The sequence below is a fragment of the Diadema antillarum genome, unplaced genomic scaffold (assembly GCF_040938485.1).
Source record: "Diadema antillarum isolate AM-2024a unplaced genomic scaffold, OU_Dant_1.0 seq00002311_RagTag, whole genome shotgun sequence".
NCBI classification, from domain to species: domain Eukaryota; kingdom Metazoa; phylum Echinodermata; class Echinoidea; order Diadematoida; family Diadematidae; genus Diadema; species Diadema antillarum.
Window position 1 is genome coordinate 215220 of NW_027272933.1, and position 20652 is coordinate 235871.

Genomic DNA, 20652 nt, shown 5'->3' on the forward strand with positions numbered 1-20652 from the left:
TGTTGTTGTTGTTGTTGTTAATGTTGTTGTTGTTAATGTTGTTGTTGTTGTTTTTGTTGTTGTTAATGTTGTTAAAACAATTAATTAATATTACCCAGTATATGCAATTAAGATGAGGAGATGGTGTTATCTGGATCTGTGAATTGCGAACATCATCACCTTGTCTGTATTGATTCTAACTTCTCAGTGAAAATGCGCGAAACTGAAAAGAAACCCACTTCCTCATTTTAAGCCCGATTTCGATGGAACTTCTACCATTACAATTTGTTGTAAGTATGACTTAGCTCTAAAGTCAACTTTATCTCGGTTTGGAATTGCAGTTGGAAGATGAGCTGTTGAAAACTGTGACAATGATGTGTGTGTGTGTGTATGTGTGTTATTATCTGAGTGTTTGTGTACGCAGCAGCAGCATAAAGTAGCATATAAGAATCTTCGTGTGTTTATGTGTGTCTGTAGCGTCTCTTTGTTTGCATATAAGAGGGTTATGGGAACCACCTCCCTAATGTGTGAATATAGTTTTTCTGTTTCCTTTTTTTTATCTTACACTTGCGCATACCAGGACGGAAAAGATGCTCCCTATGGCTCAGTCGGTCACTTCAGGACACCCGCGCCCATAAATTAAGGCGCGAAAAAAAAAGACCTCAAAAAAGAGAAAGTTACGTGAAAAATTCTCACGTAACTGCTCATGTCGGCTGGCCATAACAGACACAGCACAACAAGGCTGTAAAATCACGTAGGCCTGCGCGAATGATAAATTAAACCTTTCCAGTATAGAGTTCACGTAGATGATACTGTTTTAGGAGTTGAAGAGATTTCGAACGATGTGGATCACTGTTGGGGAATTGAGAATTTTTTGTTTGTACGGTGGAAACTCGATATAAAGAGATCTGATACAATAAAATACCTGATATAACAAACTAATTTATCTTGACCCAATGCAGTTTTCCTTTGTTTCGTATTCTTTATCGACTACCACTGATATAACAAAATATCCGATATAACAAAATATCTGATATAAAGAACAGATTGTCTTGGTCCAAAGGATCTCGTTACACTGAGTTTCCTCTGTACCTATTTCTGGACGAAGACTTTCAAATGTGAAAATGTCCAGAGGAAATCTATTTTTTCTACATTTAATCATATAGTTATCCTTTTACTTTGTTTGGTATAACGTTTCGCAGAGTACCATCGTTGTCAGCATTATAGATGGTAGTAACACAATTACTGTAGGCAATTTATAATTCTCTAATGCTTCTCAGAGGAAGAAAAGGCAAGATTGTAAACTTTTTAATCGGCCTTACTGCTACATCTCATGTAGTCTCCTAGTCCATCTCCAGATTCTTCGTCAAATCATTACTATCTGATGGTTTAGTATAGGCATCGATATCAACACTCAGACATTGCTGCTACTTGCGCTTATCCACAATGCATCTATATATCTAAATCAAACAATGTCCGGTTGAAATTATGAGGCTGATATAACAAAGTTGCCATAAACGAGGAAATGCTTTGATACATTCATGTAAATAATTCAATAACTTTCTGCACCATACTTGAAATCTTAGCTAAATAGTACAAAAAGCCTAAACACGAATGAAAAAATTTACTGATCAAAGAAAAAATACAGAGCGATGCGACATCAATAATCAAAAAATGGATAATTCAATGAACGACAAAATGAATCAAATATTGGATGTGATAGCCTTATATGGTTTATTCAGTTATTGCCTTGTGATCGATGTATTTATAAATACCGTAAAAATGTCTTCCATTGTTCTCAAACGTTAATGTACGTTTATGGATCATAACGTCAATTCCCTTGTACCATGGAAGTTTATCATTGGAAAACAAAAACGACTGGTAGAGAACTAAATGCCAGTACGTAGGCCTACATTCGCGCGTTGTTTTCATCTGGCAATGTATGTCGGAATGGAAAGCAAAACTTAGCCAAATGAGCTACACGGTAAGCTCTGTGGTGCGATTTAAGAACGAAACACCCTGAAAACATACTGGCCTTGGAAATGAACGGTTCATGCTCGGGGTCTCCCACATCGGAAGAAAGAGTGGGAATGTTGCGATCCCGCTCGGGAGCCGTTCCCGGCCGAGATTTACTGGCTTACCGTCAGTGAACCATGTCCTACCGATTCGATACGAACGTGACCCGCGAAAGACAAAAGCCTACCAATGTCATTAATATATTACATTTCATTTGTTTACACAGCACCACGAGACCTCCGCGACCCAGCATGCTCTCCATAGAGCAGACACATTCTACAGCTTGTATCCGATCATGATGTTTTATGTGGGAAGAAAGCTGTTAGCGTTGGGTCCAGGGTACTTGGATAAACATTACATTACGGAGGCCATTTTTACGGGTGCAGACACGCTATCCGACAGCCTGTATTGCCGAAGTGGCGCTCTCCTCAATTGTTGCACATATTTCAGTCGAGGGCGTGACCTGTATGAGATGAGTTGAAAAAGGAGGAGGAAGAGGAGGAGAAGGAGGTGGAAGAGGAGGAGGAAGGGGACGCTTGGGAGAAGATGATTTTGACGGTAAAAGTAAGATGGGAGGAAACTGAAGGACTAGGAGAAGCAGGAAAATAGAAGGGAAAAAAAGAAACAGGAACAGAGGAAACTTAAACAACAACAAAAAAATTGCTTCGTTCGGGTCATGCATTCTTACAACGGAAGATTTGTCTCGATGACATCACGAACTATCGTAGCCTTCATATCCAGCGTTGGGCTTTACCACACTTTAAAAATTCATAATGTTTTAATGGATTGTCTGCATTTCCTTAAACTTCACCGAGGTCTTCTACGAACATTATTACATTCACTGAATCCACTCCTATGTTTGGGAAAATTTCCCTTTAAACCAGGGCGGTGGTCTTCCTCCCACCTCCTGTTTGAACGAAAAATATCTTTGACATGCCCCAATCATGTTGCATTCGAAATCATTCGAAGATATGGAAACTGGTGAACGGCATTCAGTCTTTAAGTGTGACTAAGACTGCACGATAAAAGATTGGTTTGAGGAAGAAAAAAGTTTGTGCGGCTTCAGATCCTCCGTGGATTGGCCAAGCTGTTAACATGGTGTGCGGAGGAGATACGCATCAACACGAGGAGGATCCCCGGAAACCCCGCGGGACGGAGGAGGGGTGGAGGGAGACCCTCGTCTCCCATGTCATGACCTGTCTCTAGGAACTATTAATTACCCCTTACCTTTCCGTCTTTCCGTTCTCTCGCTGTATAATTGAGTAGGGAGGGAAAGGAGGGGGTAGCGGAGGGGTGTCCAGAGACAAAAAAAGGGTGTATACTTGTACGACTCTTAACTATTCTAACTGTCAAACAAACAATTATTTAACTGCATAGCAATGATTTGTCTTAGATATGTGAATCCTTTTGAGTGCGAACAAATTTGCTAGGGTGTCCTGATAATCCCTTATGTCAAGATAGAGTGGAATTTCTGTCCTATAAGTGCATAGTACACCGTACGATCTGTACTTGATCTTGAAACATGTGTTAACAAATTGCTGATAAAGTGAAGCATTAAAAGGAACACTTATCAAAGGATAGTTGTTCTCATGAACTTCGCCCTTAAATCATTGGACAAGTTTGATTAGAAAATCAACATGACATGCCACTACGAGTAACCTTTCTTCACAGTCTGCACACCTTACGGTTTTGCTTGCTTTTCTGTCCTGAGAACACTGGTGAATGGAATGAGACTCTAGTATCCTAAACTGGATATTCTTGTGTTGGAATTGAGGCAGTTGTGTCTACATCCTTGGGCAGCTTTTGTATGAATTTCGTCTCTCTTGACAATGATGCAACCAGTCAATATGACTTGACAGTAGTAGAGTAGTAGGTTTTAATACAAAGTCATAGGGTCCTTTTTGAGTTCAGTGGACAAGCTACCCTCCATGGAGAAGACCAGCATATACTACTACTATAGCGTAATACTTCTACTGCTACTACTGCTACTAATGATGATGATGATGAGGATGATGATGATGATGATTATGATGATAATAATAGTAATGTTAATAATAATAATAATAATAATAATAATAATGACATTAAATGATCATAACAATAATGTTTATATTATCAATAGAGTGCTAATAATATTGATAATGATGATATTTTTATTTCTACAGATAATCCAATCATCACAAACATCCTTATCAGTACTCATGTTATCATCATCATCTACAATCATCATCAATATCATTTGATGAAGGTATGGCGGTCTTCTTTGTTCATTTGACTCGAAGACACATTTGTCTGTCAGTTCTGTCATCATTCCGCCTGTCTGTCTGTCTGTCTGTCTGTCTCTTGGTTGATGTCTACGTGCTGCTTCCTGCCCGGCACATGACTGAATTTGTATGAATCTCTTTGGTTGTACGCCATAACTGTTGGGCAAACAACAGACATGGCGCCGACTGAGCGAGCTCCACCACTGTTTCCGCCGGACTTTGCCGCTATGCTTTGACAGTTGACTAGGGGGTGAGCCAGACGCACCTGCTAATTGACGCCAATTCTCTTTCATCCTCTCGCTAATGGCCGACAACGATGCAGCGGTGACAACGCCGCGCAATAATCAAACGATCGTCAGCTTTGTTTTCGCATCTACTTCAACATGTTCAAAGCGGTTATGACTTCAAATTCTTCTTCTTTTCCTCAGTGTGTGTGTTTGTGTGAGACAGAGAAAGGGGGGATGGAGGGAGGGAGGAAAAAAGAAAGTAGAGAGAGGAGAGGGGGAGGGAGAGTGGGGGAGGGTAACTGGTAGAAAATACAAAAACACGGTCTTATAATCTGCCGAATATTTTAGGGTTATATTGATCACAAGTTATGTGCACGAGTGATATGTTAATCATGTCAAGCAAGCAGCTTAAGCAAACATTTGCATTCGGTCACCGTGATGCTATGACATGGATCACACTCTGTTTTCAAGTCTGTTTTTTTAATTATTAGAATAAGTGGTCCAAATTCGGATGTTCACGCTAGCTTTTTGAAGCAGGCAATTAAAATTCTCTTTCCATTTCGGAAAATTTATTTCAAGTGGAGGATCGTTAAGGGAAATTTTGGACCAGTTAAAGTTCGGTATGAAAAGAAAGACAAAATTTCACAAGCACAGTAGTGAAAACATGATCAAAATCGGATTTAAAAAAAGCAATCTATGAAATCTTAAGATGTTCACTAATATTTGCAAAACATTTCTTGAGCAGATGATATGAATAAGCAAATAAATTAGGTGATGATGTCATTGCATCACAATTTCCATTCATCGTATACAAAAAGAAAATGCGGAAAATCCAATTTTTCAGCTATAAAAGTGTAAAACATTATGTTAGTCTTAGCTAAATAACTTCAAAATAATGATCAGTAAGATATGTTAGGATGTGAGGCTGACTGGGCATATTGCGTTTGAACAAATGTGAAAATTTCAAGATCTTATGTATGAAATATGTGGCAAGTTGTGAGGCGATAACGTCATCAACTCACTATTTGCATACTCAGCCTGACTGTTCGTGATCTATTGCTGTTTTGTAAAGGTTCATAATTTCATAACTTTGTAAATTTTTATTCTATTTTGATCGAATTTTCGCTCTTGTGCTTGTAACATTTTATTCCTTCTTTTCAGACAAACTTGTAACTGGTTCGGAATTCCCCTTTAAATACCATTCTCCCTTGGTTTTACCATTTAATACAGTCATTCGGGTGATCTATTGATGCACTTGTGTATGCATTGTGGTGCGCAAGTACATACAGTGCCTTGTAGTGCAACGTTATAATTAGTTCATTCTCATCCACTACTTTGCTCACGTCGTTTCGACTGACAATCCTCAAAATCCCATTACTCTCTTTTATCGCGTTCGCTTTGAATGAAACCTCCACCACTCAATCTGTTTGACTTGACTTAGTTCGTTAAGGTCATCACTTGAACATGAAGTGACTTTGCGCGTTCTTGAAAATGGAATGTATCACTTAGGGCATGTGTTCGGCGTCATTGTTGACCAAGTACGACATGGGGTAACAGAATTTATGTCCATAATGCTTCCACTGCCTAAAGGAGCTTGTGAGGTTACATCTTAAAGTAAGGAGCAGAGGTGTACCTAATGTCAATGACCTTGTCAAAAAGGCAAGCTGTTCCAGACCCATGATTTTGTCGTCTGCGAGGAAACTTCTTTAATTTTTACAGAACATAAAAGTTTCCCCAAAATACATTTGATTCCAGACTCTGTGTGGTCGCTTTATCCCTTTGTCATTGACCGGTCCCATGCTCATTAGAGTCCCGACTTTTCGTCGGGACTGGTTTTCCCGCCCTTGTCGGTACCAATGTTTCCAGACTATGCATTATGAACTGAGACTGAATATTTCCTGATTTCTGCATAAAATCCAGTGAAGGACTCAATCCGATTGTGTCACACCGCCCTGTCGTCAGTTTCGCCGTCTTTTCGAAACCAAATCGATTTACCCGTCAGTTCGACATTATTAAAATTATGCATAAATATAAATGCTGAAGGATTCGCGCAATTAATCTTTCTTCAGCCTATGAAATGAGAGACATGATTGCCGCCAAGAACGAACATTGATTAAATGAAATAACAAGGCTGAGGTTAGGCTGTGTTATGTTATTGTCTGTAAACAAGATGGTAAAGTAGAATATACTACAGGAGATGTACGATGTACTCGTGTTCAGGCTTCGATACCCTGAATGACATCATTGTGAGAGTCGTAATAATTATTAACTGTGTCCTTTTAGTCGCGACGTTTTCCAGAAAAGTTGTTACTCTTTGACCAGAAATACCATTTGTACCAGAGGAAGAGTCGTTATTGTGGCGCCTGAGCGGTCCACCGGTTTTTTTACTTCTGCTTGTTGTTGATGGCGGCCAGAAGGATTGCGGCAAACATTAAGATTCTGCAAGTAAAATAGACTCAATGTCTTTCTTTTAATATTACGGGTTTCCGAAAGCAAATTGGTGTTGAAAGTATAGAGGGAGTTCCCGTTCTGGACAATACTTCCTATTTTGAATAGACGTTACTGAATGGATGACGCAGCGGGCCATACATTAAAGGGATGGTATAGTATTGGTTGAGATGAGGATTAGGCTTTTATTTTTTGCGAGATACGAAGAAACCACTTATGCAATAGTACAGCGCTTACCATTCTGAGAGGAATTCAAAGTTTATTGATGAAAGTCGGTTTTGGAATTGCTGAAACATCCAAAAACAAAGTAAAACAAAGCGATTGTAATAAAAGCTGGGTCCCACCTTTTATTACGATAGCTCGGTTTTGGATATCTCAGCCATTTTAAAACCAAATTTCATCAAATAAACATTGAATTCCTTTTGGAATTATGCTCTTTCATATTTCATAAGAATTCTTCATTATTTCACTTAAAAATCTTTGAAAGAGAAGTTAGGTCTCAACCAAAACAACACAATCCCTTTAAAGCTAGAGTTTATTCTTAGAAACTTATTTTACGAGGAAAGAAAAAAAAAGATTGTCAAACTTTCTTTAGCATACCGTGCTTTAACGTGAGCGCATAGAAGGGTGGAGATGGAGAAATTTAATTCAAAGGTCAACAATGTAAACAATATAGTTCATCAAGAGGCATAATTCTCGCTAACGAATGATATTCACAATGATAATGAGTTGCACATAGAAAAATCCGGTTTTTGTGTTTTTATTTTGTTTTTCATTCTGTGTTGAGTCTGTAGTCAAAGTAAAGCAGTGTCTCATGAAGCGTTAATCAGAGGAAGGTAATAATTTTAAAGGTATAACGAAGAACCGCGTACAAAGATGATATCGAACATTATTTTGGCAGATGTTGATGGGGTTGAACTTGATGGGAAGATAGTGATGTAGTGATGTAGCTCTCAGGATATGCGATGGCATTGTGGCGGTTTTGGGGATGATTGAGGAGCAATCCCCGGAGAGACTCAGGGGATGAAACGGGAGGGAAGCTGGAGGGGATATCGACGAATTCCCCAAAGTATTCGTTTGCTTTGCCAGCGAAGAGATGCGTCAGATGTTGGCCGGGGTTGATCAGAGTACGGGCCAAGAACGACCGTTGATTGACGCTGAGGCTGCCTTGATTAAGTCTGCTGGGATAAGCGTTGGTGATGAACCCCTGGCAGGTTCTTTATGTTGTCCCAATTACTCGGATGAGCCATGACAATGAACTTGTATCCGAGTTCCGAGGTATGGCCACGTATACAGGAGGATGAGGCAGGGAATTCAGCCTGGTTCCGAGGTTGCCAAGCTTACGAAGATGAGTGACGGGGACGGGTGCAGTCAGGCTGGTTCCGAGGTTGAGCCAATTGACTCAACTGACTGCAGCGACGATCCCTCAACAGTTCTGAGGTTGTATTGATAATCATTATTATAAAGCACTACTTCCGAGGTCGAGTTTATATAGATAATCGGACGAACTGATGCTCATTAATCAGGAGCTGATTCGTTGAAACCGGGATGACATCAGGGAATGAAGCAAGGCTAGTATCTTACTGGGACCTTGATTTTTATTTCTAAGTATTATTTCTTACAAGAACGAATTCCTCACTGCTACTGTTCATGAATGAACCTTGACTAATATAGCCATTGCCTCAGTAATGATTATAGGATGATCTCGAGTGCTTGAATGAACTTTAGACTGGTGTTACTGTTGCCTTGCTTATTGCACGTACGTAGTAGTTCTGATGTAGACCTGGGGTCTTTGTTATTACGATTTACTAGTACATGAATTGTGCGATGAACCAGAAATAGTTTCGGGATGTAATTGCTTTCATTATTTGTTTAACGTTAGGTAATACGAGGATTGAATTGGCGACTAGGATAAGGTGTTTTTTTTTCGATTAAACAATATGAAACGATATGCCTTAATTGTTCTAAAATTGCTATCATTTTGATGTATATACATTTTGAGAAAAAAAAATCTGAGAAATTTCGCCAATTTAAAGAGAAACGTTCTGCGTTTTTGTGACACTCAGTGTTCTTATATTGCAATTAAATCTCTAGAAGTGTCTATGACAATTTTGTGGAAGAGTGCCTGTATCGAGTGCATTTAGTGTGCCAACATTCTTTCGCGTATAGTCATTGTTTGAGTTGTTCGGATACCTGCCTATAGGTTTCCTAAACGAGTGGAAAACGCGAGATAAACGAATGAGCGATTAATGAGAAAATGTAGATATAGATGTACATAACAAAATAAACAAACATAACAAAGAGTGAATATATAAAAGGAAAGCAGAAATAAATGATGTAGAGCAACAATGACCTCTAGAAGCAACCGCTGAGGTGACCCGATAATGCACCCTCCTTTCACTGTCTGGCGAAACGTAAACATGCCACGAATCATACAAATCAAGAGTCTAACTCATTTGCCGCAGTAATAGGAATATGAATCGTAATCTAGATATCGTGATTTCTGTCCCGAAACGATGGTCAGTACCTTTCCAGGGGGTATATACCTAGCCCACCAGTACAGTGGAGGAGGATCGGGTATAGAAATTCGATGACCATCAGTTTACGCACAGGGGAAGACCCCAGCTCTCAGAGGTCATTGCCCGCTGCTCCCCCAGGGGCTGGGCTGCGATACTTCGCTTCCCTGGCGACTCGAGCTCTGACACACTTCTGTCTGGGAGCGTTTTCACCGACAAGATACTCAGTGGTTTAGAAGTATAGACACGGTTTTCCTTTTCTTGCATTTGAAGTGGAGAGAGAGAGAGAGGGAGGGGGGGGGGGGGGGAGGAAAGAGAGACCTCAGCTGGCACAAAATTTCACCCGTAGTAGTGAACTTCTGTCTTCGACTGGCTCTTATGTCGAACAGTTTGGTTTTTTTTTAAAGAATATTTGAGCGAAGTGTAAAAATATCTAAGACCCCATCATCCATAGCGCACTGCCGCTGTATGTTAATGGCTTATACATGTAAATGTATTTACCATAACACACGCAAAACATATGCAACATATGCATAATATCCCCCTCCCCCCCCCCCCCAAAAAAAAAAAAAAAAAAAAAAAAACGTAAGACACACAATATTGATTAATATCATAAACGCCAGTCTGATTTAATCAAGCAATATCACATTTCTATGTTAAACCAATGCTTGATTTGATTGGTAGTCATGCCTTACTGGGCAGTGATCAGTGTTTAAAATTCATTCATGGGAGTCGGAGTCAACTTAGGGCCTTATTTACAAACCCTGTTTATAAAAATGAAACTTTGGAAATAGCTCATTGAAAAACCTTTTTCTTGGCTTCAGATTATGATCCAATAAACTTCAATGTGCCTGTCTCTCCTTCTGTTTTGTAATGATTTACGGACAAACACGAGCGTGTCTGACATTTATCAGCGTGGATTGTATGTATTTACCTCGATAGAATTGCTGGGAGAACACACGCAGCAATCAAACGGCGCTAAACAAGCAGGCCCGAGTTTGCTCGATGATAAAGGATTAACGGATGCAACCATTACTGATTAACTAGTGCCAGTGGAATGCCATCAAGAATTTGTGTCTTCCATTTTACTCGCAGTCACCTTTAGTTCCAACAGGTTAAACCCTGGAAATACAACTAAGCCAATGTATTTATTTCATTTTTCAGTTCAATACACTATTACTTTATTTTCATCGAACAAAATTGTATTGCATGACAGCGTATAAAAATGCACAGAAATTAAGGACATCGTCGTGTGTGTGTGTGTGTGCACGCACGCGTGCGACTTGATAGAATGGATTTACATATTGAAGTATAGGAAATAGCACAAAAATAGCAATCAGATCTGTCAGTTATTTCCGTTATATATATCAGGACAATCTAATCATAAAATGAAGAGTTTGTTCGCAAAAATCGATAAGTCCATATTTGCCAAATGGAATTATTTGCGATTAAAGGTCAAGAAAAATAAAGAGAATAACAAGAAAATTGTTGCTTCTTTTTGACCATAACTTCAAAAATGTACCTTTTCATGTAGTGACCAATATATCATTTAAAAGGTATTATTTTGTACTTTATGACAGAGACCGTACTTCAAAATCTTCAAAAATGGACTTATCGGTTTTTGCAAACAAACTCTTCAAATGTGTTCATGTTGGTTTCATTAAAGTTGATAATCTATGACACCCTCAATATCCGTATTGTCAACATTCTGCTAACTTAGTGTCCTATTGTATATTTCGAAATTGATAATTACTAGTACGTCATGTTGGTTCTCACAGACGGCCACAAAGTCTCGCTGCTATCAGACTATGATAGTAAAAGAGTTGGGCGGAGGTATGTTTAAAGTATTCACTCCTTTTGCGCTTTGTGGTAACAGAAATCATTGTTACAGGTTTGTTAAAGCAGTGGCTCGCTGACCACATTAATTCTCTCCCTTTACATTCTAAACATGCTAAATCCCCTTCCAATAATTGAATAATAAAGGAGGGCAGCAGTAGCAGGGATGTATAGTACAGGTCGGCAGTATATATATTTATCTTTCATTCATTTTCTGGGGGAGAAAAGAGTTTGCTCCACCCGGTGTAGTTATTTGATTGCTCTGGACGGAAGCATCTATTTCCTGTTCATTTTCCGCCAGCTCCCCGGGGAGTCGTAACAGACGATCCTCCGTGTTCATCGAGTCACATTGATCAATAAGCATGAAAGGGGAAGATGTGAAGAACGATGACTAACCGGTCATTAAGAGAGCTCAGACTTCTTAGTCAGACGATTAGTCGGCATCGTTTGAAGATCATGCCTTCAAAAATGTTTAAATGAGAATGAAAAAGACAGAGAGAGAGAGAGAGGAATCCGTAAAAGACACACACAAGCACACTCGCACATAAAAGAGAAAGCCTAATCAAATCCATCAATAATGCAATGTGACAACTGTGCTGCTATCAGAAGGGAAAATTAAAAAGGGAAAACTCCCTCCCTCGTCATGCGAGAGAAAAGTAAGGACAAAGAGTGGAGCATTTCATCCCAAACTGTGGTTACGCCTCCAACGATCAACTTCATTGTGGTTGATGGCGAAGAAGCAGGCGCGCAGAGAGACCTTTACAAGAAAAAAAAAAGAAGGTGGGGGGGGGGGGGCTAAGAAATCAAATTGAGGTCCTAACTTGAAGAAGGCTTCTGGTATGATTTCTCATTATAGAAAAGAGCATGAGAGAGTAAGCGAAAACAGCATTCGTTCCATACACGAAAACGATGCGAATAGTCCGTTGTAAGTGTCTAAATACATAGCCCCTACATGTAGCAGCTCGGAGTCTAATGTGTCATGCCTTGTAAGTTGCAGGAAAAGGTATCCTGCTACCTTTAACTCTCGGCCACCGGAGTAGATGCAAAATATGATCTGCGATGCAGAGGCCTGCAGGCAAAAAAAAAAATGCCACCAAATTGCAGCAGCATGCAAAACACGATTCAACTTAATTTTCTCCCCGGACCCTCGTCGATTCTAGGCACCATGTTGGTACATTACAGCGCAATAGTTGGAGGTAATACAATATCTTCTTCCACCCATGGATACTTCTTTCGTGGGAGCCCACATGTATTGAATTGGCCTCCCCCTTCCTCCAACATCTCGTCCCGTCTGAAGAGGATAGCTACAAAACATTACTCCACCACAGACGTCTGCGAGATGATTAGCTCCTGATGACAACCACGTCTGTTGCCTGGCAACGCGCGCGTTACTCCGGCAAGTGATGTATAGCTCCGACTGTGGAAATATTGCCCGCAGGCGATGGGGTGTTAATCGAGTTTCTCGGAAGCATGCCCAAAGTTTTTTGACATATTTTGTTGTTGTTGTTGTTGTTGTTTCGTGCTGTTTTGGTATGTTTGTGTGTGGATGAGGAGAAGTTTTGGAGTTTATTTAATCTCATCCTCTTCTGCTTTTCGTGCCTGCTTAGCTTAAAGGACAGGTCCACCTTCATATACATAAGGATTGAGAGAATGCAGCAATATTAGTAGAACACATCAGTGAAAGTTTAAGGAATATTGGACAATCCATTCAAAAGCCACGAATATTTTAAATATCTGCGCAGTCACTGCTGGAAGAGAAGACTACTACAGTGTATGATGTCACATGTGTACAACTATATAAGGAAAATAAAAAGAGAATTTCACAAAACTTTACTTTTTGAATAAAGTGCACAGTTCTTCGACTTGCTATTGACGTATGTTGAGGGTAATATTATTCCCCCTGCCTTCTGAAAGAGAGAAATCGTGTGTTCTTTTGTTATGCGAGAAAAATGGAAAAATATTGAATTTTCTTTATTCTTTCTTTATATTGTTGTACTCATGTGACATCACAAGCTATAGTAGTCTTTTCATCCAGCCGTGACTGAGCAGAAACTTCAAAAATTCATAACTTTTTAACGGATTGTCCGATTTTGCTCAAACTGTCACTGATGTGTTCAACTAATATTGCTGCATTTACTCAACCCACATGTCTATGAAAGTGAACTTGTCCTTTAATGTTTCGAAAGATTTTTTTTTTTTTCAAACTGGACCAGGTGATAGTAACGTTTCTATGTTTATAATTATAATGTTTTGTAGTATGCAATTCTTTAAACAAGCAATTCTGCCATTGACTGCTATGTTTTATTATTCAGGGTCTGATAAACCATGGCGATTGCAAATCAAATCACAACATATACACAACAATCCAATTAGGAACGCAAATACAGCAATGAAATGACAGGTATTGAGTGGGAATATACATATAGTTAAAGCAGTAATTAACCAAATCAAAATTAGTACATTCATCGCACGTAGATACTCTATAGAAAATATGCAAAATTCATTGCACTCACTACCTCAGAACATGGACAAAATGCATGAGATTGTCATTATAAGCAAAGCTTCGCAATAATAATAGGATAGCCGCCTCAAAATGAATGAAATAAGATCACAAAATCTTAAAGGACAAGTTCACCTTCATAAACATAAGGATTGAGAAAATGCAACAATATTAGTAGAACACATCAGTGAAAGTTTGAGGAAAATTGGACAATCGATGCAAAAGTTACTAATTTTTTACATTTTTGTGTTGAAACCGCTGGATGAGGAGACTACTACAGCTTGTGAGTCATATGCGTACAACTGTATAAAGAAAATATAAAAGAAAATTCAACATATTTTCACTTTTTTCGCATAATAAAAGAGCAATTGACGTGCCTCTTTCTAAAGGCAGGGGGAGTAATATTACCCATAACATTTATCGGTAACGAGTCAGGGGAATGTGTACTTTTTTCAAAAGATGGAATTTTGAGAAATTCTCTTTATATTTTCCTTATATTGTTGTACGCATGTGACATCTAAGTTATTCATACACTGCAGTAGTCTTCTCATCCAGCGGGTACTGCACAAAAACTTCAAAAATTCATAACTTTTGAACGGATTGTCTGATTTTCCTCAAACTTTCAATGATGTGTTCTAATAATATTGCTACATTCTCTCAATCCTTATGTTTATGAAGGTGAACTTGTCCTTTAATGTCATAAAGAGCAAGTACAGGGTATACACGTGATTTGAGAGTGACCCCTCTAAATCCTGCAGTGCAGTCGTAATGTCACTACCATTGATTTCCATGAATTTAGAGAAGAATTGGAGTTAAACAACAACGACAGCAACCTGATACCACACGGTGACTCACACTAAACTTAGTACAGGTATCCTGTACGTGACCAGTGATGACGTCACAGTGATGACGTCATGATGATGTCACAGTCTTCCATGACATCGAAACAGATGTGAGTAGAGCCAAATCCCATTTCTGCAACCAATTTCAGGAACATCTCTTTCCAATTTAGGTCCGCTTGAACGATTTCGAAGCCACCTTATCAAGTTCAGATGACACGACGACATACCAAAAAAACAAAAAACAAAAAACAAATAACCCTATATAGCCTATCTACGCCATTACGTGGACCGGCGCCAAGAGGAGACATTTACCACACAGCGCAGACGATACTTTAAACCAGCCGTTTGTGGAAAAGCGAATTCACTTTGGCGCTTTTGTTGTGTCCATTTTTACGAGCCACCAGCGTCTCGATGACGTCCTTTACATCGCTCCCTAATTACCCGACCGTCTAGCTACTTTCATTTAGTTTCTGGTGGTATGCAAATCTTATGGTGCAAAAACGGAGATATATATCTTGCGATATGTGGTGTGATGGCCATTGTATTCGTGTATGTCTGTAAGCTACCCATCATTTCAAGTAGATCAAGGAGCAATGTGGATAACCTACAAGTTAAAGGGGTGGTATCCTATGATCATTAGCTCAAGTAGATTTCAGGGGGTAACGTAAATGTTCTGCAGGTTATGGGAGGGAGGATATGGCACCTAAATTATCCTTTTGTTGCTGATGCTGTAATTAAGAGTCATGCTAGACTACAGTGTCATTGTTCTGTTACTCTGATGTTTCACAACTCGAATTCATTAGTTCCTGGATGATATGAAAACAAGGAATATTGTAGTCAATGGTCGAAACCTCCACCCCTCAACACTCGCAGCCAATTTTTTTTTAATATTATCATTATTATTATTTTTTTTTAGGCGGAAGTAACTTTTTTTCACTTCAACGTGCGCGTACGCACGTTGAGGTGCTGCCTTGTACATGTGTTGTGTATGGTAGAATGTTTAGATGACTTTGTGAAAGAGTTGAAAATCTGCTCCGGGGGTGCATACACGCCGCCCTGGCCCGCATCTACGTCACGAAATGACAACAAAGTACTACCCCTCCTCCTTCAGCTTACGGGGGTTCAAGGCGAGCTGTGTAGGGGTCGTTGCAAATTGAAGCAAACCACTCTCAAATGTTTGCTTTCGTGCTGTGGGTTGACTTGAGAAGTTAATCGTTTTCTCTTGAAAAATGTCATTTTTCCCCTCTGGCTGCTCTGTTTTGCAACACGGGATAAGTCAACTTGTGAGTGATATCTCTTAAAGGGTTAAATCAGTTCCAACATGTTGAAAATAGCAATGAAAAAATGTAAACTGGCAGCGTTTTTCGTAGCGGTATTCAAACTGCAATGCTCGAATTTTACAGCATACAATATTGCACATCGTACGTGACCAACCATATATTCCTTTTATGACATATTTCCATCTTTTTTTATCACACAATACATTTGCAAGAGTGCATCCAAACGAATTACGTGCAATTATTGTTGCAATTAATGTGAGGAAATATAGTGTGTTTTTACTTATCTATATTTCGTTATTTAGTTGTTTATGTCTTTGAGCACAGCATTGTAAGTATAGAGGAACAATTAAACGACATTGATGATATAGTCATCCAATTTTCCGCTAATCACTTACAAGTACACTCCCTTAACAGAACGATCCCTCCCCTTTAAAGTTCAAACTGAAGATTTGATGATGATTGTTATTCATGCGACCGGCAAAAACACAAAATTCTCTGACTGAGATAGTACATTGACACATTAGTATATACGTAAATGAAGTAACAAAATAATGATAATATTCGCTGGTCCCCAATTTCTGCTGTACAAGAGAAGTCGCCATGTACACCCGAGAGAGAGAGAGACGTGCGGAGCAGCGAAATCCGTGCACAGCATACCAGAATCTACCACGCATTCATCGTATCTTGTCTGTAGATTGTGCTAAGAGTTTACCTCGGGATTCACATTGATATCCATCATCAGATAAAGTAGTCTAGGCAAATATCCCAGGACGAATCTTCTCGACTGGCAAGTGCCAATAAGGATTAGCTGACTCGGCTTGTAAAGATTTCGAAGAGATAATCAATAGATTCCCCCTTATGATATCTCACGTCTTGCTTGATACTCGCAGTGAATGGGCGTACGAGTTCATGAAATCAGAATGCAAAACGACAATGAAATGGATTGCGCATCAACAGACCTACTAACCTGTCCCTGCCCGCAGAATTGTGACCTGTTATGAAATTGTGTGATTAGGAACGCCGTTATTCTCAATGCAATGTCTTTGAGACAACAACTAGACTCTGAAAGGCCCCACTGTATGATTTTCAACTATCATAATACTCGAACTTTAGTAGATTCAAAATGAATGGCGTCACACATTGCTTATCCGTTCTACCCCGATTAGAAATGACATCTTTCATAATATGTGACATATACAACAAGTTTGTGTTTAATTTGCCGAATCCTGAGATCATATATTTTCATTTTCACAGTAAGTAGTTGTGTCTAGGTAAACTCTATTCATCTGCGTCAGACACTATCTATTTGTCTATCTATTCATCTCTCTTTTCTACTGAGCTAGCTAGTTAGCTAGCTATAACTGTCTGGGAGTATTATGGTGAACTTGTCCTCCAAATAGGAGGTTGACAACCTTCTTGAACAAGACGTCACGCATTTCTTCAGTTATAAAGAACTACCAGGATATAGGTGCAGTGTACACTTGAAAGTAGGCCTACCCTCTATAGAGAGGATTAATGATGGAAGGAGCAATCACTGTAGATGTAGTCGTCGCTATCATTATGGTAATACGCTTTGCAAATGATAATCGCAGTTGTACTGATGATAATGATGATCACAATTACTACATCAGTATTGTTATTAGTATATCATACCTATAGTGTCATTAAAATCAATACTACACATCAGCATAAATTATAATCATAGTATAGAAGTAGGCCTACTTATATTGTCCACAATTATCATGATTATTGTTGTTGACATCAATAATTACCTATTACTGCAGTTCTGCTGTTAAAATTGAGAAAAACTATTGTTTTCTCCAATGTTATCATTACAATAACTATTATTCCCTGCAGCATGCTCTTCCTCGCCCAGGGCACCCCGTCCATCGAGAGGCGGATGGCCCACTCGTGGCAGTCGCCGGAGACGGCCAAATTCTGCAGAAGTCACACGTGGTTCACGAAGCGGCAGCTCAAACTGTGCCATCTCCACCCGGACCTCATCGGCAGTGTCACGCAGGGTGCGATGGCGGGCATCTTCGAGTGCAGGTACCAGTTCCGGAGTCACCGCTGGAATTGTCCAATCAGCAACGTTACTGCGGTCTTCGGGAAGAACAAGCTGAGAACAAGTAAGTGTGTTTATGTGTGTCATGTCCTCATGTTTGTACGTGAGTGTGTGTGTGTGTGTTTGTGTGTTTTCGTGTGTTGTCAGTGTCTTCATATCTTGTGTTGATGTAAAAGTAACGGCAGACGAACTGTGTGGCGACATAATACCAATATTGTCTACCGTAATCACCTTTTGTTGATGTCAAAGTGATGGCAGGACGAACTACTGTGTCGAGACATAATTGTTTTTGGAGTACACAAATACATACAAACTCTTTCTCTCTATCTTTATCTCTCTCTGCTATTTAAAGCATACACACACACACACACACACATACACATACACACACTCGCCCTCCTACCCATGTCTCTCTCACACACAAATCATTTGTTATAGAAATAATTATAGATGAACTTTCTGCAAACCTTTACAGCCATATTGTTACGTCTGCAAGTATCCTCCTTGGAAAGGAAAGAAAAAGAAAAAAAGACCTTCCAGAAAAAGCATTTGCCGTTCCAAAAGGCTTATTAATAATGACTACAATCGCATCGACTTTGAGACGTAGCTGAATGAAACTTGTACGGTGACTCATTAGCGTTCATCGTTACAAGGGTAATAGATTCCGTGGTTTTCATCACCTGTGTGTCATTGTGTCGCAGTTAATGAAAGGCGTGGCGTGCTACTGATTGACACATTACTGCGTGTGTACTATGTGGTCTGAACTAGCTCTTGCTCTGTCGACGAAAAGGGGGGAGGGTGTAAAGTGTACGGTCATTCTGTCGTTCATGCATGTCAGGTGACTCGGCGCGTGACCAATCAAAAACAACACGTGTGCTCCTGATTGACGTGAGGAGACAGTTGGGCTAACGGAGAGGAAATGGTGCAATTCTAGGGCGGTCATTATTGTACACTGGTAAACTTCACAAGTAATTAAAATGTAACGATAACGGGATATGGAGGTCATCGCATGGGACTCGATCAGCCGAACGCGAAGGATGTTCAGCTCCTACAGCACAAAAATCTGTGGCAGTTGGGAGTAGGCCTATACACAGCAATGATATTAGGCCGTATTATCACAAGCATTATGGGTCACACGGGTAGGAAATTGAAACTAATAAAAGTAAACCGATGCGATTCCACTTTCCATTAACAGTAGAGGCAAAATGGAAACAATCATATTAAGGAGCCAAAAAAAAAAACCACACACACAAACGAAACAAATTCATCTTTTAGAATAAAAGCGATTTTCTCGTATTGTTTTAACTAGTAGAAAGAACATATGTCTTTGTTTACTTTGATATTATGATGATATTGGCATGGGGTACTGCATATGTTCAAAAGGGGCACATCCAGTTTGTATGTTTAAGACACTTTTGATGGCGGCCGAGAGCCTCAAGTTTATTCCTCGTCTAGAAGTGGGAATATCACCCAGCGATCCAGGAACCCTGATTTCGCAGTGACGACAATATTTATTCCGCATACCATTTTGAATGATGTCAGTTCAACGTGGATTTCGAAATGGCTTGGTTATGTGTGCTGGTAAGCCTGTCAAAATAGACAGAACCAAAAATACACAATTACACCCAAATGTCCATCCAGCCTCTCCCTCTCTCTACTAATGCTAATCCAGTGCTTATTTGGCTTCGCGGCTATAACTGCGATCGGGGCGAGAGGAGCCAGAAATCGTGCGAGAAAAGCCCACGGCAAACAAACATGATCGCCGATAATGGAGCGATTCTTTCAGCGGCCAGTGCCGGCCGAGTCAGCCATAGTTTGCGTTAGGTGCAAGGTAGGGTCAGAAGTGCGGCTCACTTCAAAATTTGATGCCTTGAAAGAGCGAAGGAAGGAACTAAATTGTTGAAAAAGACTATAACGGGAAATGACAAAAGAGCGCGTAATTTGCGAAGCATGAGAAAAACTTTGTTCTCTCTTTATGAATATGTTATGTATATTATGTATGTTTATTTGAGTCTATGCGTGTGTGTGTGTGTTTTGTTGTATTTGTATTATATTTCTGTTGTATTTTATATCTATATTCTAATCATTGTTACTAAGCTTTTCAATAGAAAATAATGGCAAAAAATCGATGAACATTAACAAGATCTGTTCCACGAGGGAAAAAAAAATCCGTTCGAAAAAATTGAAGAAAGTATCAAAACGATTATCATGATCATCAATTGACGCATTAGGGATTATCTCTAACATATTTTTTTTCTGACTCCCTCATACTGTCCCGCCGCTGACATGACTGATGGATGATTGTTGATTACTGATGTTGGTGCTGTTTTTAATTTGATTTTTTTAATGTATTTATTTGGTTGTTTGTTTATTTGTTTATTTGTTTGTTTATTTGTTTGTTTGTTTGTGTTTGTGTGTGTGTGTGTTTTGGGTACTTCGGTAATAATATAATAAAATAACAATAATAAATATCATTTATAAAGCGCTTATTACAACGTTTTTAAGCGTTAAGCGTCTCGCAATGGAGAAAAATTAGAAAGGAGAAATTCAGTCATGAAGTAGATAGTAAGATGAAATAAAATACAAAATACATAATACACACTTTGTAAATTATAACTTAAGGAACGAACATAACATTTATATATATATATATATATATATATATATATATATATATAT

At 39.2% G+C, this 20652-nt stretch overlaps 1 protein-coding gene across 1 annotated transcript in view; it reads left to right on the forward strand.

The window, feature by feature from the left end:
* LOC139714543 (protein Wnt-7b-like) overlaps positions 1–20652 on the forward strand; it is a 72542-nt gene that overhangs the window by 17288 nt on the left and 34602 nt on the right. Inside the window, exon 2 of the mRNA XM_071626235.1 lies at positions 17766–18037. Coding sequence (XP_071482336.1) covers positions 17766–18037 — 272 coding nt within the window. The remainder of the gene's footprint in view (positions 1–17765; positions 18038–20652) is intronic.